Below are 27008 nucleotides of genomic sequence, written 5' to 3' on the forward strand. Positions count from 1 at the left end.
ATCATTGCGTTGCATAAAAATTGCTTCACAGGCAAGGACATTGTGGCTACTAAGATTGCACCTAAATCAACAATTTATAGGATCATCAAGAACTTCAAGGAAAGAGGTTCAATTCTTGTTAAGAAGACTTTAGGGCGTCCAAGAAAGTCCAGCAAGCGCCAGGATCGTCTCCCAAAGAGGATTCAGTTGCGGGATCGGTGTGCCACCAGTGCAGAACTTGCTCAGGAATGGCAGCAGGCAGGTGTGAGCGCATCTGCACGCACAGTGAGGCGAAGACTTTTGGAAGATGGCCTGGTGTCAAGAAGGGCAGCAAAGAAGCCACTTCTCTCCAAAAAAAAACATCAGGGAAAGATTGATCTTCTGCAGAAAGTATGGTGAATGGACTGCTGAGGACTGGGGCAAAGTCATATTCTCAGATAACGCCCCTTTCCGATTGTTTGTGGCATCTGGAAAAAGGCTTGTCCGAAGAAGAAAAGGTGAGCGATAACATCAGTCCTGTGTCATGCCAACAGTACATAAAATATTTCTCAAACTTAATTTTTTTTTATTTTGTGAGGCATGTTTGTGACTATGTGGCGTCCTTGAGTCATGTTTTCATAATGACTCCTAACTATGCCCCCTCTGCCACAACACTTTATATCACATTAATAGATATTTAGTGTTATTAGTGTTGCTTGTAAACGTGTTTACTTAAAATTTTATATAAAATTCAGTGAATAATAATTACAGGGCGCCAAAATTAAACCCCTTTTATAGGTAACATTAGGAACAGTAGTGACCATTTCAGTCACAACCTGGAGTCCTGAGTTATCGTTATCAATCAATAGAATAATAATAATAAACATTTGTAATATGATAACACAGTCTCTCTACATATCACTAGCAGAAATGAACTGATATTGTCTACATTAAGCTCCATTAGTGACGTTCTGCTTCATACAAATATGCAAGGGGGTGATTCCATCTCAAATGAACCAGTGGAAGAGAAATTTTCCACCATCACTTCTCAGATTTTGCTAATTTTTTCACCAATTGTTGGTATTGGCATGAAAATAAAACCCCCCAATTTTTTTGTCCCAACTCCCGCTCGTTACAAAATGGCAGCCATCTTGATTTTTGGCCTTGACGCGATTCGAGACGTGCCACGCCCCTTTTTGAAATCCTCTTTTCCTAGATAACTCACTTGCTGTATGTCATATGGAGATGAAACTGGGTATATTTATGTATTTTTTTTATGTAGATTCAGATTCCGTAATCAGAATTTGGCTATCTCCTGTGGTTATGGAGATATTTCTGAAAAAACATTTTTTGGGGGTACCCCTTTTCGACCCCCCAGAACCCAAGGTTCAATTCAATTCAATTCAATTTTATTTGTATAGCGCTTTTAGCAATTTTCATTGCCGCAAAGCAGCTTTACATAGTCAAAAGAATTATTTAAGTTTGTATGAAATGTGAATTTGTATGAATCAAAATGGTCAGTTTGTCCCTGGTGAGCAAGCCGAGGGCGACAGTGGCAAGGAAAAACTCCCTGAGATGGTAATAGGAAGAAACCTTGAGAGGAACCAGACTCAACAGGGAACCCATCCTCATTTGGGTGAAACAGAAAGCAGTAAATGATCTGCATTTATACAGTGTGTAGGGTGGAAGGCAGTTCAGCTATAATAGCTGATGTTAATTGATGTTAATATGGAGTCCAGGTAGTTATTGAAGACCCAGGTAGACTTGTAAGGTCTGCATGTATATATGTTACTCAAAAAAATAGGGGTTACTTCACATCACCTTATCTTGAAAATAAATAAAAACCAGAGGTGTGTTATGCCCTGTTTTATAGAAATCATCAAAAATTAATTGTCCAGGTTTTGCAAATGTTTTACGATTTGATACATATTTTATATACAGAGAATGTACATGGATCTACACAATAGGCCTTATCTACCAGTAAATGTGTTATTTTATGGTGGTACATGTAAGATACATGTATCACTGTCAAACAGTATCCTGTAACTGAACCATTCAGGTTCATACTGATCAGAAAGTTGAATCATCTCCAACCAACTCCATGAGTGACCCTGGATTCTCGTGACTATATGTCGCACAGGCGTGAGCAGTGGCCCCCAATCAAAACTATCTGATTATCTTAATGAGGGAAGGGCAATATGGCCAAAAATATTTATCACGATATATATTTGAACATTTGCGATAACGATATAATTGACGATATGATGGACACGAGACAAAATACTTTACAATTCCAAAACTTTATTAGTGCAAAAAAACACCAATCAACTTATTTTCTATTAACTAGCAGCTGTTTGTATGTGCATTAAAGCTATATAAAATTTTAACAGTGCAAATGCAAATTCCTTGCTGACAATTTAACCAAAAGGCATTTCCAGTGGAAATGGGCTGACATATCCTGAGCATAACCATGTATAATATACACAAAACTTAAAAAGAGTTGCTTTGCAACATAAAACTGCAGTGTGGTAAATAAATAGGTCAAATAATAAAACTCAAAACTCTTGAGTAAAAACAAAACAAGCAAACAAAAAACATGGATAAATTATGCTACGGCTCATGGAGGTTTTTCACGTACTTTAACAGCTTTGTTGTACTTAAACAAGTGCTTCTGCTTTAAATTATAAAAAAGGTTTGTGGTGTTTCCTCCCTTCGCCACGACGACCCGCTTGCATGGTATGTTCTACAAAAAATTGTGCTTTGTTGGGTATCTGACGGGCGAAAACCAAACCAGTTCCACACTACTGATGTTGCACCATTTTTACAAACCAATTCTGGTTCATCTGGTTAATAGATAATATTAATTGAGTATTGTGAATTAATTTGCAAATATTATATATTTTTATTAAATAAATCACTATTTCTTCAATAGCTTTTTGGTCATGTCACCTGGTGACCCCAAACTAGTACCAATATAATCTCATTAGAGCCCCACACAAGGTACACCTGATTTTATCCCAAGATATGTCTTCATTCATTTTTATTTTATTTTCTATTTTAAAAAAAGCTATTTCTTCAATAGCTTTTAGGTCATATGACCTGGTGACCCCAAACTGGTACCAAAGTAATCAGATCTGAGACCCCCAAAAGGTACACCTCAATTAGGTACAGAAATGTCCTCAATTATTTTAATTTAATTTTTTATAAAAAAATAAATAAATAAACGCTGTTTCTTTAAGCTACAGATGCGTTGAAATTAATGAGATCCCTCTTTTTGAACCCAGACATTCTGTAAATGCCACGACGAACCGCTTGCTTGTTATGTTCTACAAAAAATTTTGCTTTGTTGGGTATCTGACGGGCGAAAACCAAACCAGTTCCACACTACTGAAGTTGCACCATTTTTACAAACAAATTCTGGTTCATCAACGATCCGCTTTCGCCCTTCTCATTCTCCGCCGCCGCCATGCTTTTTCCCCCATAAAAATGTATGAAAACAAAGGCACTGCGCATGCGCGTTTTACCCCTATTCAATCGCGATATTTCATTTTCTTATCATTGCCTAACATTGTACTGGTATTACTGTGAAAGGTATAATATGGCCCAGCCCTAATCTTGATGGTATATTTGAAAATGCTGATTTGGACCCAGATGACACTGTTCAGTTCAAGCAGTGGAATCATGAAAGCCATGGCAAAATTTCTGACATGTCTTTGTGTCTGATTTTATTATGAGACTTTGTGAAAAATGTGACTCCTGCACAGCTCATCACTATACAGCCAAGGCCCAAGCTGTTTATTTAAAAGAACTCCAAGAGAAACAGTCTTTGACTAGATATGCATTACAGAAGAATTTAAGGTTACTTTTACTTTGAAAGGAGCAGATTTTATGAGTATGCATTAAGTATTCTAAAATTGAGGTTTTGAAACCGAACAATGTAATTGATGCAGATGTTAATCTAGCCATGTCAGACCAGAACCTAGAATACTTTACTCCCCTTAAAGAGAATGAACTAATTTCACTCATCTCTTCTTCAAATTCATCAACCTGTATATTAGATCCTGTACCGACACATTTTCTTAAACAGATAGTACCAGCAATAATAGAACCCCTGTTGAGAATAATTAATTCTTCACTCAGCATTGGATATGTTCCAAAATCTTTTAAATTAGCAGTTATCAAACCAATAATTAAGAAACCTGACCTCGACCCCTGTCAGCTGTCCAGTTACAGACCAATATCAAACCTCCCCTTTATCTCTAAGATTCTGGAAAAGATAGTAGCGGAGCAGCTATGCTCATATATACATAGGAATGGCATACATGATCTGTATCAGTCAGGATTTAGGCCTCATCACAGTACAGAGACAGCGCTCGTTAAAGTAGTAAATGACATTCTATTGGCCTCTGATCAGGGTTGTGTAACTATGCTTGTATTACTTGACCTCAGTGCAGCTTTTGACACTGTTGATCACGCTATTCTTCTTCACAGATTAGAAAATGTAGTGGGAATTAAGGGTACAGCCCTCTCCTGGCTCAGATCCTATCTGACCCATCGTTATCAGTATGTAGACTTAAATGGTGATTATTCTGCATGTTCTCTAGTGGAGTTTGGCGTTCCGCAGGGTTCAGTTTTAGGTCCACTGCTTTTTTCCCTTTACATGCTTCCTCTGGGCAACATAATCCGTAAGCATGGTATTAGTTTTCATTGTTATGCTGACGATACACAGTTATATGTCTCAGCAAAACCTGATGAGAAAAAACAGCTTACTAAAATTGAGCAATGTGTGCAGGACATAAGAAATTGGATGCTAACTAACTTCTTTCTGCTAAATCCGGATAAGACAGAAGTTCTAGTCATAGGACCGCATACAGCTAGGAGTAAAATTTTAGATCATACCGTAACTTTAGATGGCCTTTCTGTTCCATCAAATGCAACAGTGAAAGACCTTGGTGTGATTATTGATTCCAGCCTTTCATTTGAAGCACATGTAGATAATATTACCAGGATAGCATTCTTTCACCTCAGAAATATTGCCAGAATAAGAAATTTATTGTCGCTTAACGACGCAGAAAAACTAGTTCATGCTTTAATCACCTCTAGGTTGGACTATTGTAATGCCTTACTGTCTGGTTGTTCAGCTAGATGCATAAATAAGCTTCAGCTAGTCCAGAATGCAGCAGCGAGAGTCCTCACCAGAACCAGAAGATATGAGCACATCACCCCTATCTTATCTTCACTCCATTGGCTCCCTGTGAAATTTCGCATTGATTTTAAAATACTACTCTTGACATATAAAGCATTAAATGGTCTCGCGCCGCAGTACCTGAGCGAACTGCTAGTGTCTTACGATCCGCCACGCCTACTTCGATCAAAGGATGCAGGCTGCTTGTCAGTACCGCGTATTATGAAAAATACAGCTGGGGGCAGAGCTTTTTCTTACAAAGCCCCAAAGTTATGGAATAGTCTTCCAAATAGTGTTCGGGACTCAGACACAGTCTCAGTGTTTAAGTCCAGGCTAAAAACCTATTTATTTAGCCGAGCATTTTTATAAATAGATTAGCCTTAGGTAAAGGAGCAGATCTGGGGGACTCATGGACGTAGAGTATTATGGTGAACTGGTATGTTTGGATGCTGTCTTCCTCACTCTCATTGATCACTCAGGTTTGCTGACGGTGAGGTGATTGTTTGCTTTACATGTCAGGAAGCCCTCATGTTTGTTTTTCCTTCTGGCTCTCCCTTTTAGTTATGCTGTCATAGTTAGTCCTGCCGGAGTCTCTGCTTGCACGCTACAGTTAATATACATTCACATTATACATTGTGTGACTGTGACCATACCTAACTGCCATCTCTCCTCTTCTTCTCTTTCCCCCCTCTTTCTTTTTCCTCTCTCCTCCTGTCCCCCCCTTTCACTCTTTCTCTCTCTCTCTGTCGAGCTACACATGTCGTTCCTGAGCTGCCAGTGATCCAGACTCCCTCTGCCCTCCGGACCTGTCTGACCCATCCTGGTGCCCCGCTTCTGGCTGAAGATCTCGTCACATGGATGCCCCGTGTGTCTCTCTGGGATGCGTCTGGTGTCTGGGAATGATTCTCTCTACCTAGAAAATGGTTCTGGCCTTGACTGGTGTTGGCAACTGTTTCTCTGGGGACTTGACAGTTCGATAGTTCATGACTGGAACTTCTTACAAGTCTACCTGGGTCTTCAATAACTACCTGGACTCCATATTAACATCAATTAACATCAGCTATTATAGCTGAACTGCCTCCCACCCTACACACTGTATAAATGCAGATCATTTACTGCTTTCTGTTTCACCCAAATGAGGATGGGTTCCCTGTTGAGTCTGGTTCCTCTCAAGGTTTCTTCCTATTACCATCTCAGGGAGTTTTTCCTTGCCACTGTCGCCCTCGGCTTGCTCACCAGGGACAAACTGACCATTTTAATTCATACAAATTCACATTTCATACAAACCTAAATAATTCTTTTGACTATGTAAAGCTGCTTTGCGGCAATGAAAATTGCTAAAAGCGCTATACAAATAAAATTGAATTGAATTGAATTGAAGTATTCTACAGATATTGCAGTACATTTCTGTATGTCAAATCATAAAATGTTGCAAAACCTGGACAATTCATTTTTAAAGATTTCTATAAAACAAGGCATAACACAACTCTGTTTTTTATTTATTTTCAAGATGAGGTGATGTGAAGTAACCCCAATTTTTTTGAGTGACATATATACATGCAGACCTTGGGTTCTGGGGGGTCGAAAAGGGGTACCCCAAAAAATGGTTTTTCAGAAATATCTCCATAACCACAAGAGATAGCCAAATTCTAATCGCAGAATCTGAATCTACATGAAAAATTACATAAATATACCCAGTTTCATCTCCATATGACATACAGCAAGTGAGTTATCTAGAAAAAGAGGATTTCAAAAAGGGGCGTGGCACGTCGAAGCGCGTCGAGGCCAAAAATCAAGATGGCTGCCATTTTTTAACGAGCGGGAGTTGGGAAAAAAAAATTGGGTTTTTTTATTTTCATGCCAATACCAACAATTGGTGAAAAAATCAGCAAAATCTGTGATCATGTGGTGGAACCAGAGGTGGGACAAAGTCATTGTTTGGCAAGTCACAAGTAAGTCTCAATTCATTACCCTCAAGTCCCGAGTCAAGTCCCGAGTCAAGACAGGCAAGTCCCGAGTCAAGTCCCAAGTCATTCGGTTTGACTTTCGAGTCTTTTCAAGTCTTTTTAGCAGAAAAATAAAATGTATACAGATTATGTATGGTTGTAAGATCTGTATTTATTGAACAAACCTTTTTTTATGAAAGAACATTGCTCAGATACATAAAAATACAAATGTTAGTAAATGCTAGTAGCAATGTAAAATGGTAGCACATATTCTCAATGAAGTAGGCTACTTCATACAAACAATAACGTTGTTTTCTTCACATAACATTAAAGAACTTTGCTCCCTATCTTGTGTGATACACTCACGTAGGCTACCTCATACAAACAATCCGGTGCTGCGTTTTTTTAACCCCACCCCCTTGAAAAGGCCACAGGGAACGCTCATTTAGGAGAAGGCTCGCCCGCGAAGGGTTATGCGCGGACCACTGAGGTTCTACAGCGCGCGGTAAAGAATAAAAAGGACAGTTAGTGTTTTTTAATCCCTGACGAACTCTAGCCATCTGGATGTGTTTCCCTTGTGAACCCTCAGCACGGTGCTACGAGGACCTGCTCTGAGCTGGTGGAAGGCAGAGAAAGGCAAGGTGAAGGACTGGAAGTCTTTTAAACAGGCATTTATGGCGGCTTTCTTACCGGATGACTACCTCACTGAAGTTGAAGAAAACTTAAGGTCTCTGGTACAGCAGCCTAGTCAACGCCTTAGAGACTTCGCCTATGACTACCGCGCCCTCTGTATGAAGTGGAAGCCTGATATCTCCGAGGAAGAACTAGTGGGGCGAATCCTGAATAACATCAACCCAAGAGTGGCAGGATGTCTGAGAGGAACAGTGAACACCGTGGAACAGCTGGTGAAGATAGGTTCTAGGGTGGAAAAAGACTGCAAAAGCTCCAAAGACTACTGGCAGAAGGTGGATTCCCAGCACAACAAGGAAAAGAGTCATAAGAAGGCAGGTGAGCGAGTTCTTTCAAAGCACGCAGCGGGACTTTCCATTGCTCAACCTCTGGCAACTCCTTCGCTTCTCCTGGTTCCAGTAACAGTGCAAGGAAGGAAGGTGAATGCTGTGGTCGATACAGGGAGCTCCTACACGTTGATGAGGGAACATCTATGGAGGCAGCTCTGCGAACAGGAAGTCAGGTGTGATGTTCCTTCTCCTCAGAAGTTTGTTATGGCTGATGGGAAAACACACCAGGCGCAAACCCAGAGAAGGCTTCACTACATCTGGCACACTCTCGAATGTGAGCTGGACACATACGTCATGAGCAACTCTCACCTGGCTTTCCCTCTGATCGTGGGGCTGGACTTCTTACAAGCCACAGGAGCCACCTTGGACGTCGCACGCGGGGAGTACGGGCTGAAAACAGAGGAGGGAGTCACTTATCATCCCTTCATAATGTTCCAACCCCACTCTGCGCCATCTAAGTCTGCTCAAAGGAGACACCCTCATCTCCCGGCTACAGCTAACCTGTATCTAGCCTTACCAGTGATTCCTGAGGATCTCCTATGCGTGGAGGAAAACACAAAAAGTGGGACATCCTGGGACACCGACAATGAAGAGGAGCTGCTGAAACTAATGGCCACTTGGCCCCGCACCACCTCCAACATCTTGGGCAAAACAGCATTAGAGAGACATAGAATCACTTTATCTGACGACACCCCATTTAGATCCAGAGCATACAGAGTATCACCCTTAAAGAAAAAAATTATAGAAGATCAAGTCGACCAGATGCTGAAGGACAACATCATCGAACCTTCATGTTCATCATGGTCGTCACCTGTTGTTTTAGTACCTAAACCCGATGGGACTTACCGTTTCTGTGTAGATTTTAGAAAATTGAACAGCAAAACCAAACCTGATGCATATCCAATGCCTTTAATACACGACATCATTGAATCACTGGATGGCGCCTCCTGGTTCTCAACATTGGATCTGCAATCCGGTTACTGGCAGGTGGAGATGGAGAGAGACAGCTGTGAGAAGACCGCCTTCATCACTACCAAAGGCCTGTTTCAATTCCGGTCCATGCCCTACGGACTCAGAAACGCAGCTGCAACGTTCCAACGACTGATGGAGAAAGTTTTGGCGGATTTAAGAGGAAAATATTGCTTTGTCTATATAGATGACATCATTATCTACTCACAATCACTAGAACAACATAGAATGCATCTCAACGCAGTATTTTCCAGACTCACCCAAGCCAATCTCTCCCTCAACATGAAGAAGTGTCATTTCTTCAAAAGGCGGCTGAAGTTCCTTGGTCACGTCATCTCTGAAGAAGGTGTGCAGTTAGACCCGGAGAAAACAAAGGCAGTGGCAGAATATCCTCCTCCGTAAGACTTAAAATCTCTTCAACGTTTTCTGGGTCTCGCCGGCTGGTATCACAAGTTCATTCCCCACTTTGCAGACATAACAGCTCCATTAAATAATTTAAAAAGGAAGGGAGTAAAATGGGAGTGGACCGAAGAATGCCAGAACAGCATGGATGTCATCAAACACGCACTTCAAAACCCACCAGTACTAATACAACCGAACCTAAATCTGCCATTCCAATTGCACACCGACGCCAGCGAAGTGGGCCTGGGAGCCATCCTCACCCAAACTGCAGCAGAAGGAGAATGAGCAGTAGCTTACGCCTCACGAATGTTGAGAGGAGCTGAGCAGAATTACTCCACGTCAGAAAAGGAGTGTTTGGCCGTGGTCTGGGCTGTTGAAAAATGGAGGCACTATCTAGAAGGTCGTGCTTTTGAGGTCTTTACCGACCATGCCGCCCTGTCATGGGCCTTCAACTGCCCGAAAACCAGCTCTCGTCTCACCCGATGGACGTTACGCCTACAACAGTTCGTTTTTACAGTACATCATAGAAAAGGCTGCTTAAATCTGGGACCAGATGCGCTATCCCGGGCGCCCCCGCCGTTAGAAGTGGGCACCGCTCCATGTCTCGCCATCACAACCTCTAAATGTTCATCTGACTTACCAAACGACCTGTGCGAGATAACTCAAGCCCAACATGAGGACCCCACCATCACGAAGCTGCTCTCGAAAGACCAGCCACGAAGCACAAGAGAGCAGAGGGTCTCTTTCGAACATCACCAAGGGGCGTTATATCGCCGGGTACCGGTAAGACACGGAGAAAAATTTCAACTAGTTGTCCCCCAGTCATTAGTAAAAAACTTTTTACACTACTATCATGACAATCCCTTGGGAGGACACCTGGGGCAACTAAAAACCCTGCTGAGGTTACTAGATGTGGCATGGTGGCCCACGGTGCGGAAGGACGTCTGGCACTATGTGAGAACTTGCAGCGTGTGTCAACAGTATAAAACAGAAAACACTAGACCTAGTGGGCTACTACAGAGCACGGAGGTTCCAGAGCCAGGACACACCGTGGGATTGGACATCATGGGTCCTTTTCCCCGAAGTAAAAGGCAAAATGAATATCTGCTGGTGGTGGTAGATTATTTTACCAAATGGGTGGAGATGTTTCCCCTCAGGGATGTAAAGACGCCAAAACTGGTGAAGGTACTAAGAGAGGAAATCTTTACTAGATGGGGAGTCCCCAAATATCTAGTTTCCGATCGAGGACCACAGTTTACGTCTCAGCTCTTGGCACACCTCTGCCGAACCTGGGGGAGCGTCCAAAAGCTAACTACGAGCTACCACCCACAAACGAACCTGACGGAACGAGTTAACCGAACTCTGAAGACAATGATCGCTTCATACGTCGGGGACCATCACCAAAACTGGGACCAATGGTTACCAGAGCTCAGATTCGCCATCAATACAGCCCAACAGGAAACTACGGGAAAGACACCTGCAGAACTCACACTGGGTCGGCAACTAAAAGGGCCACTCGAAAGGCTCATGAATCACCCTCCAACACCTGATCACACAGCCTACTCATTACTAGACCGACAACAACTTATAACGGAGGAGGTGAGACGAAGAGTGAAACAACAACAGTCCAAACAAGCTAGATACTACAATGCCCGGAGAAAAGATGTGCACTTTAAACCGGGAGATCTAGTTTGGATAAAAACTCACCCACTCTCCTCCGCAGCGAAAAGATTTTCTGCCAAGCTAGCGCCCAAGTGGGAGGGACCAGCAGAAATAAAAACCAAAAAGGGACCAATTAACTACACTGTGTCTTGGGGAAATCCACAAAAAACTGATATAATGAACGTGGTTAATCTAAAGCGCTTTTACGGACGTTCTCCTCAGACGCCGGAGGCTTGGGGGGGGGTCTATGTAGTGCAGCCACATAAAAGGGCATTTTAAACAAACAGGGAAATGGATTAAGGAGCTAATGCGGCTCACCTGTGCTCGTAAATTTGCCCGATCTGGTTTTATTTGTCCCCATTGACTGTGTTGGTCACACGGTAAGCTCTCGCGAGCATGCGCGATCGCAGCGCGAGGGAACCCGGAAGCGGCGTCGGGTCACGTGTGCCGGTATAAAGCCGGAACCGGCAAGTGGCTCGTCACGGAGAGATTTACCTAGCGCGCTGTTTATTCTGAGAGAGAGTTTGTTGGATGGTTCGAAAGGAGTACTTTTCCCCGGTTGGATTATTCCTCATAGACACTAACAATTCACCTCTCGTTCCGTTGCTCGAGCTCCCGGATTTGTCATCGATACCGGTGAGGCCGAGCCAATCTCTCCCGTGCATCATTTCACACACTGCAATATCATTAACTCTGGACAATCATACACGCACTCACACACCCGCATACACCATACACATTGTTTATATTTGTATATATTTTGTATATATTGGTTTTTGGTGCACCTTGTTTGTTTGTTTGTTGGTTTAATACACTTTGTTTTGGTTTATACATAGTTATTGTGTCGCGTCTTTACTTGTCCTGTCTTGATTGCGCAATACCGGAAGTGTTGTTTAAAAACCCGTATTTTGATTCTCGACCCCGTAGCAAAGTAACTAGCGGTTTAATTAAATCCAAGTGTTACACCGTGTTAACATACTTTTTATCTTTGGGCTTTTTATGGGAAGTAGCAAGTCTTTACAAGTCAATAGGCGCAAGTCCAAGTGAAAGTCCAAGTTATTTATGTTAAAGTCCAAGTCGAGTTGCAAGTCTTTTTAGATTTTGTCAAGTCGAGTCTAAAGTCATCAAATTCATGACTCGAGTCTGACTCGAGTCCAAGTCACATGACTCGAGTCCACACCTCTGGGTGGAACCCACTGGTTGATTTGAGATGGAATCACCCAAGGATTACAAATCTTTATAAGACATTTATAAGAAACTCACCACCCAGGAGTATCCACTGTTCACATGTTCCTCCTCTCTGTCCACCAACTCTCCCTGGTAGGGTCCGAGGTTTGCACCTACTGGAACAGTCTGCCCATTATTAAACACTCCCAGGCCTGCATCGGGAATACTGACTAAATAATTACTGTCAGGATCTTCCTCTTTAATGGAGATGTCTTCAGTTTTGGTGTCCAGGTCGTCTCCATGGCTGCTGATGTTCAGCTCCAGTGTCTGCTCTTTCTTCACTTCTGACCATGTGGACGTTCCTCCATCTGAAGTCTTTGTTCTCACGTCCTCACACAGCTAAAGATCAAACAACAATAGCACTCACTTTAGATTTCCCTTCTCACTTCTCATTATGTGTTATGAGGTTTTGTGTGATTAGCAGGACAGAGTGTAAGATAGCGCTAAAGAGAGACAGGAAAACATTATTATTATAAACTATTATTTTTGCTGTTTATATTATTATATATAATTTTATTAATATTTCTAAAACACCTGGGCCCGTATTCACAAATCTTCTTAAAATTCTTTCAGAGAGCTCCTATCTTAGCCTAAAAAGTCCTAGATGGGAGTCTTAGACTACGTTTTAGAGCAACCCTGAGTAAGGAAAGTACAAAAACCGTTATCTTAGTGAGGGGGTGTGGTTAATCCCATTGCCAGGGATGATGTAAGAATTCAAGGACTGTGATTGGTTGATAAAAATAACCTCTGACCTCTGTAAAGGTCTTGAAATGCGCTCTTTGTGAAAATAGAATATAAGATAATAAAATATATATGATATATGAAGAATGAATTGAATGATTATAGGCTACTTTATGCAAGATCTCTGTTATAAACTAAATATCCTAATGTTAATTAAAACAGCCAAATGTTGAAAATGTGTCTACTTTTAAAGCAATAAATTTCCACACAGTTACTATATTTAAGTTCTTACATTTATTTATCATACTGATTTTATTACTTATGATCCATTTCAGATTGATGAAAGGAAAATGGCTCAGCTTTTATCATGGTATGTGGCCAACAATCCAAGACAAACGGAAGGAAGTAAAACAACAAGAAAACCAAATTTGACAGAGGAGCAGTGTTTACTTTTAGCTTTATGTTCAGTGTTTGGAGAATATTTTTTTTCCTTCCGCCATTTTGGCCTCTGTTTTAGAATCTCTTAATTTTTACCTTATTAAAAAAATAGGCTATTTTTAGGGCTAAGATGTTTTGTGGAAAACTAACTAAGATTTAGTCATAAATTTAATGGGAAATGCATAATTCTAAGAATTTTCATACACTGTAAAAAATATCCGTAAATTTACCGGTAAAATACCGCTACAGGATAAGACCGTATTCCACAAAACATGCGATAATTTACAGTGAAAAACCGTAATAAGTTTTACAGACTAAGACATTACATTTAAAGGGATCATCCAGAAACATTTTTCATTAAATGTTAAAGGGGTCATACAGGCCTACATGCACTTTTTCAAGCTGTTTGGACTGAACTGTGTGTTAGGAGAGTGCGTACACGACCACTCTACGATAATAAAGATCCGCCCAGTGGTTTTCCTTTCATTTATTACAATAACATGCCCCTTCTGAAATCAGAAATGCAAATGCCTGTCTCTGTGACGCCACACCACAAGAGGCCGCTCCTACACTAGTTGATTAACACTGGTGTTTTAGCAAAGACTCGCCCCGAGTGAGAAGAAGCTGTCGGCCATTGTTTTTCGCCGCTGGAGCAAAATGGCGCCTAAGCAAGTGTGGTGTACAGTTGTTGGGTGTAATAGCAAACACAGCAGTCGTCATTCCCTACCGACATATTAGCCACTGAGGACGCAGTGGCTGAATTTAGTTTTTAAAGCTAACGTCCCCGCCGATTTACCTAAATGCGTTCATGTTTGCCCTAATCATTTTTCACCAGACTGCTTTATAAACGCGGGTCAATATAAAGCAGGTTTTACTAGGAAGCTGCTCCTAAAAATGGATCTGTACTAACTTCGTGTTCCTGCTTCATCTTCACCAGGCTCGGTGAGTGTAATTCCTTTTACTACGACTCTTTGCAGATCGCCTTTTCTAATAATCATGATAAATGCGGAGTGTAAGTTAACTTATACTCTCATAGAACATGGTTATGGCTTCTTCTCTGTGTATATCCATCTCTATATAATTCCTAAATCGCCCGTTTATAATAAACAATGCATTAAGGTGATTGTCTAGTTGCAAACTGTGTACGTAGTCGGAAAAACTATATTATGCTTACCTTTGTTACGTTAGATGGTTTATAACGATGTCTGTCGAAGTCGATGCATGTCCATTCTTTTAATTTCTGCGTTGTCAGGCGATATTACAAACTTCCGCGTAGGTTTCGTACTTAAACCAAACCAAAAACTACTGAAGAAAACAGGCTCAGGCTCTATATTCCAGCAGTTTCCAGTTTGGACTGCATTACCCACAAAGCACTGCGTTGTGGGCAATGCTTTGTGGGTAATGCAGTCCAAACTGAAAAACGCTGGAATATAGAGCCTGAGCCTGTTTTCTTAAGTCGTTTTTGGTTTAATTTTTAGCCTGGTGAAGATGAAGCAGGAACACGAAGCGTTAGTACAGATCCATTTTTAGGAGCAGCTTCGTAGCAAAACCTGCTTTATATTGACCCGCGTTTATTAAGTAGTGGAAAAATGGTTAGTGCAAACATGAACGCATTTAGATAGATCGGCGGGGACGTTAGCTTTAAAAACTAAATTCAGCCACTGCGTCCTCAGCGGCTCAGATGTTGGTAGTGAATGACGACTGCTGTGTTCGCTATTACACCCGACAACTGTACACCACACTCGCTTAGGCGACATTTTGCTCCGGGGGCGAAAAAGCAATGGCCGACAGCTTCTTCTCACTCGGGGCAGGTCTTTGCTAAAACACCAGTGTCAATCAACTAGTGTAGGAGCGGCCTCTTGTGGTGTGGCGTCACAGTGACGGGCATTTGCGATTGGCCTGATTTCAGAAGGGGCATGTTATTGTAATAAATGAAAAGAAAACCACTGGGAGGCTCTTTATCATCGTAGAGTGGTTGTGTACGCACTCTCCTAACACACAGTTCAGTCTAAACAGCTTAAAAAAGTGCATGTAGGCCTGCATGACCCCTTTAACAGTTAAAAAAAACATATGAAAATACGGTTTACTGCAGTAAAATTAACAATATGCTGTATTATCCCTTACAGAAAAGACATAAATTTTATATGTTTTTACATATGCAAAAATGTGTTTTTGGAACATTTTGTGTGGAACCCTTGGGATAAACATGATGTTATATATTTTTTTTAAATGAAACCTGCTTGTGTTGATTTTAGTCAATGCTCTCTAAAAAATGTCCTGGAGAAAAGCATTTCAACATATTTTTGCCTTGAATTTTTTGTAATCTGTACAAATTAGAAAAGAATTTAGTTGAAGAATACTTAGTTGTTATCATAAAATATTGTATTGTAGTGTTTTAAAGAACAGTAAACACAAAAAAATAATTAACAAGGCAGGTTGTGCACTTTACATAATATAATTACTTTCATAAACTTAAAATAATCATATTTGTTGATATGTTGAGGTGTTTAAGGTTAAAGTAATTTTGTCTCAACTTGACCATACAAATTCCCAATACGTTGTCTAATCACAAACCATTCATGTTAAGGCAACATTTCATACAGTACAGCAGGGGGCAGTAGCGAGACCACAGCTGTCACAAACCGCTAATGAAACAAAAGAGCAAGACGATTCAAACTACACCTGCGCAAAGTTAATTGACTCAAGCCCGTCCGCCTTACCCCCTGCAGTTCTGTCCATTCTAATAGAGGAGGTCAACACACAAAAAAGGGCAGATTTTTTTCTCAGATATTATATGTGATAATATATATGGTATTTAACTTAGAGTGAGTGCTAGTGTTTTAGACTGAAGTTAGCTAACGAATTAAGGCACGTGTCACAGGTCCACTGCATAGGTTTCCATTATTTGGCGAAAAAAGTATATAATTCTATATAGTAATAATTATGTTATCTTAACTTATATCTGTGGTTTAAACAAAACAACACTGTTTTTAACTCCGGATCCGAGCTGGCCGAGTGAGATCCTGAGGGAGAACAAAGGACGCGACGCGAAGCGGCGGCCCCGAGGGAAACGAGCCGGCGTCAGGACGGGCTGAGAGCCTGTGCACACCGCACACCTCTGCCTAGCATCCTGCTCGCCAACATCCAGTCACTGGAGAACAAGCTCGATGACCTCAGGGCCCGGATAAAGTTCCAGAGAGACATTCGGGACTGCAATCTCCTCTGCTTCACCGAGACATGGCTGAACCCACGCCATCCAGCCGGCCGAGTTCTTCTCGGTTCACCGCATGGTCAGGACGCGGGACTCGGGGAAATCAAGAGGAGGCGGCGTGTGTTTAATGGTGAACAGCAGCTGGTGCAACAGCACGAGCGTTGTTCCTCTTACACTACAGTCAAGGACAGCTACAAGACACTACATCATTGGACCACTGTTACATTACAGTCCGACCACGCCGCCATCTTCCTCATGCCAAAATACAAACAAAGGCTGAAACAGGTAGTTCCGGTTCAGAGGGAGGTCGCGCGCTGGACGGACCAATCGGTGGCCGCGTTACAGGACGCACTCGATGACGCAGACTGGGACATGTTCCAAAACAGCTCCGATGATGACGTCAGCGTGTTTACGGAAGCGGTTGTGGAATCCATCTGGAAACTAGCGGATGATACCGTGGAGAAAAAGACTATTAGAACGTTTCCCAACCAGAAGCCGTGGGTGAATAAAACCATCCGTGACGCTCTGAGATCTCGCACCACTGCCTACAACACGGGACTCGCGTCCGGGGACATGGAACCGTACAAGGCTGCATCGTATAACGTCCGGAAGGCGGTAAAAGAGGCGAAGAAGCGCTACGGGAGAAAACTAGAGTCACAGCTTTAACAGAGTGACTCTAGGAACCTGTGGCAGGGACTAAGGACAATAACGGACTATAAAGCACCAACAACCGGTATAACGAACGCGGCTCGCGACTCTGGCAGACGAGCTGAACACCTTCTATGTTTGCTTCGAGGCTGCAGCTAAAGATGCTAGCAATGCTAATGCTAGCGGCGCTAACGGCTACAGACAGGAAGACACTGCCAGCACCGGAAATGCGTTCATCGTTACCGAGCATGACGTGAGGAGAGCCTTCAAGAGAGTGAACACCAGGAAAGCAGCAGGACCAGACGGCATCTCAGGTCGTATTCTCAGAGCCTGCACAGACCAGCTAGCACCCGTGTTCACTAAGATATTCAACATCTCTTTATCTCAGTCGGTGATCCCCAGATGCTTCAAAGAGTCCATCATTGTTCCTGTTCCGAAGAAACCTCATCCTGCTTCTCTCAATGACTATCGCCCTGTAGCCCTCACCTAAGTAGTGATGAAGTGCTTTAAACGCCTGGTCAGAGACTTCATCATTTTTTCACTACCGGACACAATCGACCCACTACAGTTTGCATACCGCCAGAACTGTTCCACAGACGATGCAATCTCTCATCTGCTCAACACATCACTTACTCACCTGGACACTGGGAAAGGGAATTATGTTAAAATGCTCTTCATCGACTACAGCTCTGCATTTAATACCATAATTCCCTCCACACTCACCAACAAGCTGGAGCACCTGGGACTCAGCTCATCAATGTGTCAGTGGATCTCCAATTTTCTGACTGGCAGACCACAGGCAGTAAGGATGGGCGGACAGGTCTCAGCCTCACTAACTCTCAGCACTGGAGCCCCCCAGGGTTGTGTTCTGAGCCCGCTGCTGTACTCTTTGTACACCCACAACTGAGTGGCCACTACCAACTCCACCGCCATCATCAAGTTTGCTGACAACACTGTCGTGGTGGGCCTGATCACCAACAATGATGAGTCAGCCTATCTAGAGGAGATTGTAAATCTGAAGAACTGGTGCCAGAGGAACAATCTCCTCCTGAACGTCTGCAAGACAAAGGAGCTGATAGTGAACTTTAGTACAGAGCAGGAGAGGAACTACCAGACCCCCATCATCAACATGAGCCCAGTGGAGAGAGTGGACAGCTTCCAATACCTCGGTGTTCACATCACGCAGGACCTGTCATGGTCCTGTCACATCAACATCGTGGTGAAAAAGGCACGGCAGCGTCTCTACCACCTCAGACGCTTGAGAGACTTAAGACTGCCCTCTAAGGTGCTCAGGAATTTCTCCTGTACCATAGAGAGCATCCTGATGGGAAACATCACGACCTGGTTTGGAAACAGCACCATGCAGAACAGACGAGCTTTACAGAGGGTGGTGCGATCAGATGAGCGCATCATCCGCACCAAACTCCCTGACCTGCACTTGATCTACAGCAAGCGGTGCTTGACCAAGGCCAGGAAGATCTTGAAGGACCTCAGCCACCCCAACAATGGACTGTTCTCTCTGTTGCGGTCTGGAAAGCGATTCCGCTCCCTGAAGGCCAACACAGAGAGACTGAGAAGGAGCTTCTTCCCGCAGGCGATAAGGTCTCTCAATCACACCACACAGGAGTTAATGTCTTTTAAACATTGACTGGACAATCATGGACACATTCATGCAATACATATTTACATATCTGAAACCATTGCACATGTCACTTTCATAAGTCACTTTATACAATACATGTTTATATATATCTGCCATTGCATATGACACTTTGCCACTTTAAAACATTTTAATGCCACTTTAAAACATTTAAAAATTTATATATATATATTCCCCCCTATATTCCTTTATTTCTATATTTTGGAATATTTTTATTATGCCCTTATTTGTACAGTTGTTTCTTTATTTTTCTTTTGTATTTCATTTCTTTTTATTAATATTTATTCCTTATATATAGTTTTTATTTTCTTTTTAAGGTCACCGGCTGTCGAACAAGCATTTCAATGCATATCGTACTGTGTATGACTGTGTTTGTGACAAATAAAATTTGAATTTGATAATAAGATGCTTTATAAAAGGGCTGGTTGGTACATCAGTAATTATACAGATATCTTTATTCAAAAGCAGTGTTCAAGTCTCCATTGTTCCAATATTTACACACACACTATATATATATTTATATTGTAGCGTTTTTACGCCGGAAAGAATGCTGGAGAGACGAGTGAGCTTATTTGCTGCCCAATGCAATGGCTGGGAGTACTTTATTTAGCACACAGCAGGTATGGCATGAGCAGCACCTTCACTCAGGAGCCTACATCCAATTCAGCACTAGCTTGAACTGGAGCACATTTCACACGTCACACACCCCCTTAAACACAACAGGGCCTAAGCCCCCACCCGAGCTGTGACCGTCCCTGGTCACCATGACGAACTCCGTTTCGGAGGCGTGGAGGCGGTCGGCGCCGGCGGTGGGAACGCCGGCGTCCTTTGGCAGGTGAGGGGTGAACGCGAATGTAGTCCTGAGGCGGTCCGGCCTCCAGAGTTCGATGGTTCCCCGGCGTGCGGCTGGTGAGGCGCAAGACGGTCCCGGTGGGGCAAAACTCGTGCCCGCCCTGCCAACCGCACCCGGTAGATGACATCGGAGAGCCGAGCTGGCTGTGAGTGTCCACGCCCATTCGCCCCATAGGTGCCCCCACCCAAAAGTCTTGCAGCGGTGCCCGCGAGCGCTGGGTGGGGCCCTTCTGCCTGGCGATGAGCGGTTCACAGTTCCACAACCCGTGGGAAACAGTGGAGCCGGTGTCCACGAGCGCCCGCAGTAAGACGCCGTCCGGCACACAGTCGATGTAAAGCCCCGCGGGGCTCCCCAACCGTCCACCCGGCGCTAGGTTAGCGGCTGCTGGTGTACGCTGTCCCTCAGGCCTGAGAACGTTAAAGCGGTAGTCCGGCTGTCCCTCAGGCCTGAGAACGTTGCAGTGGTAGTCCGGCGGTCCCTGGCCTTGGCGTCGTCGCGGAATCTCGGAAGCGGTGTCGAGGCCTAGCCGCGACGGGTAGCCCTGTCCCCGGCTAGGTTCACCTACCAAGCGCCACTGAGCTGCGGGCCATTATGGGCTTAGCGCGCTCGACCTCGCGCAGCGCTTCCTTACGGTCACCCGCGCCGTCGCCTCGCCGCGAAACGTCGGAGAGCTGCTCGTTGCCTAGCCGCGACGGGTAGCCCTGTCCCCGGCTAGGTTCACAAACCGAGCGCCACTGAGCTGCGGGCGGTCGCTCGGCCTTTCCGCCGCGATGTGCCGCCGATATGGGCTCAGCGCGCTCAGCCTCACGCAGCGGCAGGTCACTTTGCCGGCTAACGGCGCACGGAGCTGTATCTTGCTCCGGCGCTTGCGCAGCGCCAGCCTCCGCCCCGAGATCCAGCGCCGGGATTTTCTGCTTCCCGCTCCGCGTTGGTTGACGTGGTGTGCTCGCGCTAGCTCCGCCAGGAAAGCGCTTCTTCTGCGCGAGTAGTCGCTCCGCTACTCGGCGGCCCGCTTGGATTTTTAGAAGGTCCTCCTTTGTGCGCTCGAACCCGTTATTCTCCATCCCACTTCTGACACCAATGTAGCGTTTTTACGCCGGAAAGAATGCTGGAGAGACGAGTGAGCTTATTTGCTGCCCAATGCAATGGCTGGGAGTACTTTATTTAGCACACAGCAGGTATGGCATGAGCAGCACCTTCACTCAGGAGCCTACATCCAATTCAGCACTAGCTTGAACTGGAGCACATGTCACACACCCCCTCAAACACAACAGGGCCTAAGCCACTAACCAGAACACCTTTCCCCAACATGGTGAACACACACCGACATCCCCGCAAGGCATGCTGGTCGTCAGCCGCCGCCCCGCCCACGCCACAATATATTCACACACATTTAACTGGAACATCTCACTATCCCACTAACATCTCACCAAGAGCAGTTAACTTACCAAGTTTTGAGATATCATAAATTGAACATTGGCCTGTTTTTACATGGGTATCGTACGCAAATGCTAAAATAATGGTGTACAATATGAAAATGGGCTTGAAATAAAGTATATTTTTGTGTATAGTGACCAAATTTTTATACTTGACGTTAACCTAATTAAAATGTATATAATTTTTTTTTATCTTTGCAGTTTTTCTGATCCTTAATAAAAGGTGTGCTTTACTCGCAACAGGTAAGATCTGCTACACCTGCTAATGGAAATCCTGTTTCTTAAATGACCATTTCATTTGTTACTTCTGAGTAGCTTGTTACTTTTTATTTAGTTTTATTTACGAGACCAGACTCCAGTACATGGACAGGGACTTTGATAATGACTTTATTAACCTTCATCAATTTAATGACATACAAGACAAGATTATCGTGAAAGTCATCTTATTGTCTGATGCTTCTAATGTCAGTCAAGGCTCTTTGCACCAAAATGGTGAAGACACATCTTCAACCCCTTTGACACAATAATATTCTCCTCCCCTGAATCAGCAAATGCTCGATCGCAGTGGCCTACAGAATTTCAAATACCTCAGTTTACATATGATGTGGAGATGCAACTTCAAAGTGCAAACCAGGCCTTCATGTCAAGTGGAGTTTTCCTAAACCCCAACCACAAACTGAAGTCAGACATCTTGGAAAGTCTGGCTGAGCAAATAATTAAGTTCAAGGCATATCCTTCAAATTTAAAAATAGAATCTGTTGCTGAAGCATCAATTAAAGCTCACCCTTGTTTGAGACAACAAGGATCTTTTTTGTAGTTACTATGGCTGGAAAATTTGTCTCAAGTACAAGATGTCTAACTATAGGTCCAAGCTAAGAAATTTGGGCTGCCCAGAGATGAGTATTAATTCCCCCAAGCACAAACCTGCAGATAAGTGCCAGGGGTAGCTAAGTGGTTAAGGCATTGGACTACGGTTCGGAAGGTCCCAGGTTCAAACTCCACAACCACCAAGTTGCCACTGTTGGGCCCTTGAGCGCGGCCCTTAACCCTCAACTGCTTAGATGTATAATGAGATAAAAATGTAAGTCGCTCTGGATAAGAGCGTCTGCCAAATGCCTAAATGTAAATGTACAACTACACCTGGTGGTCATCATATCATATTACTCTGTCACAAGTCACTTTAAATAAATCACTTTTTAAGCATATTTTGCACTGCACTAGACACTTTAAATATGTGGATTGCACAAACGTTGGACATTACCATTCTTTCTATACTATTTATTCTAACACCATTCCACACAAAAATTACATAAATATATACCTACCAGTTCAGCTGCTCTTATTGTTTTATATTTCTTCATACATTCTTCAAATATTTTCTATATTGTGTATTTTTGTCGTACAGTTATTTATTTTTTTTAACTTTAGTTTTTAAATTTTATGGCATTCTTTCCTAGTTTTATTTACCCTATATTTTAATTTTCATATATTATTTCCTATTACTATTCATAGTCTTCTATTTTAGGTCACGAGCAGTTGTCTAAGTATTTCACTGCATATCGTACTGTGTATGTGACAAATTAAATTTGAATTTGAATTTTGAATTTAAATGTAAGTGCCAGCTACAATGTTAAAAACTCAGAAAGGCAAAAGTAAATTTCTATGCCTTCTAACCTGCTAGAGAAACTCAAGATAGCCTTGAAGAGGAAAGGGAAACCCATATTGTCAAAGGTCAAAAAAAGACACAACAATGCAGTTATCAAGGAGAAGATGTCTAAGACCTTAGCCTATAAGAGACAGGAGGTAGTCAGGGACAAACCTATGATGGCAGAGTTCAAGACAATATGGCCAGGGCTGTTTACTGTTTCTGAGATATTAATGTTTTAACATCAATGATCAATGTTATATAATGTATCAAAAGACAATGTGAAAGAATTATAGAATACAGTAAAATGTGGTCTTTTTTGTGTGGGTTGAATAGCAGAATAGTACAGAGCTCAGGCTCAGATGATGGGTTTAGGAGAATGTAATGAATTAGGAACATGACAAAACTTAGATTAATGTAAAGGAGTGTTTCCATTGCATTTAAAGTTTTGAATGCACCAATAACTGGTTGTTTGTGGACATTATTTAAAGGTGGAAGCAGAATTTGTGAGGATTACCACTGTTCCCCTCATCTCAAAGTTTTTTTGCACAACTTGACCACACCAGGCTGATTGATCAGCAGAGTGCTGGAGAAGAAAGGTGGATCAAAAGGAAGGAAAATTGACCTCGTTTTTCCCCCGACTGCACAGGTATTTTTTGTAGTATTAATCGAGTTTACAAGAAACAGTAAAACAGAACAATGCTTATTGCATAGTACTGCCAGCACACTAATTATTCAAAAAGCTTCCTTTTTTACTCTGTCTACACTAATTGACTTTCATAATCAGTAATTATACCTTAATGTAAATGGTTATTCTACATGTGCCTAATTTCATAGTGAAATGTTCACTCATTTAATAGGATTGTATTAAGTATATTGAGTACTGTTTTTTTTTTCTTTTTGTTTTTTTTTAAAAATGTAACTTTTGAGAAGAAGAGGGAGTGCCTCATCAAGGCACTTTGTGTCTACCTAAATGAAGATCCGGACAGTCTCTTCAAAGAATATCTGGTAGGTAATGCTAATGATTACTGCAGAAGTAACGGTATCGTTGGGCTCTTCAGAATATCACAATATCTATTTAGCCTTCAAAAATTATAAATTAAAGCTGCTATTAGATGACATCAGATTACAGGTGTAATTAGGAAAGTGCTTTCAAGGAAAAATGCAATGCAAACAGGCTCTTTGGAATTTTGTATTAGTCTAGTGATTTCATTTTTGCTTTTTTGTGTGTATCAGTAGAATACAGATGGCCGTGCTGCAAAGAGGATCTTGAACATGTTGTATTTGGCATCTACAGCATCAATGTCGGAGATGATGCCACTACCTCTCCAGCTGATGTTGGAATTGTTATTGAGGGTGCTACACGACATGGGAGACATCGCTACTGCATGTGCAGTCTTAATGGGTGCACTATATGCAATAAACCTCAGTTACCCAAAGGAACTGAAAACATTTTCTGAGGTACTACAGAAGATCTTCCTCCAGCTGGATGCTACCAGACTTTCACCAAAAGTACAGATGCTTAAAAACAAACTATACAACAAAGTATAAACCAACATCGAGCACTTGCGTTTGTTGAGTTCCAAATGAAGGCCTTTTTTGCACTTATTGAAAATGTTTGGATGTTTTGTTTTGGATGCAATATATTTAGGCTTTGTTTGTATTTGATAGCAAAAAATAGGGGTAAATGATGTTAATTTTGTTAATATGGTAAATTAACACATTTTTAGTTGGTTTTATTGACCTTAAGGACAAGGTTGTGCATTTTCCCTTTAAATTTTTTTATTTTTTTTAAGATTCATACAGTGAGAACCTTTTTTTTCTTATGTAAAACATGTCCAGAATACTGTTTTATTATTGCTTTTTTTGTGTCAAACACACAATTTTCCCCCCTCTTTAAATGTCGAAGTTAAAGTTGGGGAAAAACGTTAGAATATGTTGCATTTTGTGTGCAGTATGTCTTTTGTATTGTTGGACCATAATATTCTCAATTTCTCGATCGCACATTGTGAACATATTTGCAGGGCTTGTTCTGTCAAAATACATGCCCACTGCAGACATGTCGAAAAGGTTTAGGATAAAAGAGATGATCGCCTTTACAATATATTAGAAAGACACCTGCTAAACTCTGATTTCACAGTAATATTAAGCGAGTATATAGCAAACACAAGTGTCTCTTTTATTATAAACCCCTTTAATGCATCTGCAGCAGACATGTATTTTCACAAAAAAAGAAGACAAAATCGATTTTGATTTAGGTTTGTATCAAAGTATTCTTAATAGTTTCTTAAAGGTAAAATCTGAATGTTTAGCAATGTAACTTGTATCTCTTTTTGCTCCCAGCTAATGTGATAAAATGGTGCTTTCACAGAATTGCTGAATGAATTCATTTATGTTCAGTTTATTTATATTAAAGTTTTTTCCTCAGTTTAAATAGTCTTCTGTCTGCTTTGTGAAATAATTATATTTATTAATGTTTATTATTTAATATTTATTACACCATAAACCTTGTGTTTACCTGTGAGGGATCAGGATCAGGAGCCTGAAACCTCCTGGAGGAGAGCCGCCTGACTCCTGCTGAACTCATCACAACTCCTCTAAACACAACAATAATAAGAACAACAACAATAATTATTATTTTAAAGAAAAAAAATATTCAAAGTTGTTCATAAAGATTTAAATTTTAACCTTAATTTGTCCTATTGTTGTAAAACTGTAAATTGAATTAAAAATAATAATTAGAAATTATGAGGAAAAAAAATCATTAAATTAAGTTAATAAAGTTAATAAAGTGAAACCTGGGATTGTGAGTAACGCGCTTTGTGAGTGTCCGCAAGATGAGCAAAGATTTTTCAATAAATTTTGACTTGGTACTCGTAAACCAAAACTTGTTCGTTTTCCGAGTATCATATATCACGCATGCGCTTCTTGTTTTGACGCAGAGCGTCACGTGCTCACAACTGAGCCAACGGTTTTTCCTCTCTCTTATGCTGCCGAATTGTGGGTAATCGTCTCCCCTGCTGGGTCTTGGTGCGCTTCTTTTACTGGTATAATCAACATCAGTGCACACGTTTATTGTTTACTATAACACTGTGACCACATGTGTGTGTGTAAAACATTTTTTTTTTTGCGTCTGTATGCGTGTGTGTACAGCGCGCGTGTAAAGCAAAAGTAAGTCTCATTAGAGAGGTTAAAGATCCATTTTCTCTCTCTGTATCAGCCTGATCACACACACAGACCCCTCCAGTGTTGCCAACTTATTTAGCGAATTTTCAAATCCCTCTAGCAACAATTTTTTTTAAAAGCGACTAGCGACAAATCTGGCGACTTTTTCTTGTGTTACTGGAGACTTTTGGAGACTCTGATGTGTCTGTACTGACTCTTCTCAACTTGCCACAGCAGCTGCCGCTGGCCCCTCCCCCATCCCAAAGCACTCACAGACAGGCCTGTCCTCTCGCAGGAGTCCCCCCCCCCCCAGATGCTCACTCCTACGAGTCTCGACTGCAAATGAATTGCCCATGCGCGAATCCGCCGTTAAGTGATCCCGCCCTGGCTTGTAAGCGGGATGTAAATTAAAAATATCCTGTTCCGATGCATATTAAAAAAATGTCTTTGTCTAAAATAAATTCCTGCACAAGAATAAATCCCTGCATTTAACTCAAACAGCCTTATTACTTACCTCATCCACTGTGTGTGTGCTTCTCTGTGACTTTAGCATAAACATATAGCTCGCTAGTTCATCATGTCTCAGTCAAAACTATACTCTCAGAAATTCAGAAAGGAGTGGGAATCAAATCCTGAATTCAATGGATGGTTGAAGCCTTTTATTGGAGATAATACACGGGCATACTGCCTGTATTGCAAGACTGATTTTTATGCCAAACTTTGCGATATAAAAAAAACACATGTCAACTCAGAAACATACACAAAAGGCAAAGCCTTACAATAGTTTCACACAAAACAAACTGCAATTTATGTTAAAAAAAAAATGACTCTTAAAAAAAAGCTGAAGCCACCATGGCATTAGTTATCGCTGAACACTGTTCTATGCTGGCATGTGATCACGTT

At 42.0% G+C, this 27008-nt stretch overlaps 1 protein-coding gene across 1 annotated transcript in view; it reads right to left on the reverse strand.

Annotated features, from left to right (window-relative positions):
* Positions 1-27008, reverse strand: part of LOC128523492 (histone-lysine N-methyltransferase PRDM9-like) — a 57945-nt gene that overhangs the window by 27549 nt on the left and 3388 nt on the right. Inside the window, exons 2-3 of the mRNA XM_053495687.1 lie at positions 25459-25537; positions 12405-12707 (exon numbers count right to left, since the gene is read on the reverse strand). Coding sequence (XP_053351662.1) covers positions 12405-12707; positions 25459-25527 — 372 coding nt within the window. The 5' untranslated portion in view covers positions 25528-25537. The remainder of the gene's footprint in view (positions 1-12404; positions 12708-25458; positions 25538-27008) is intronic.

The sequence above is a fragment of the Clarias gariepinus genome, chromosome 1 (assembly GCF_024256425.1).
Source record: "Clarias gariepinus isolate MV-2021 ecotype Netherlands chromosome 1, CGAR_prim_01v2, whole genome shotgun sequence".
Lineage (NCBI taxonomy): Eukaryota > Metazoa > Chordata > Actinopteri > Siluriformes > Clariidae > Clarias > Clarias gariepinus.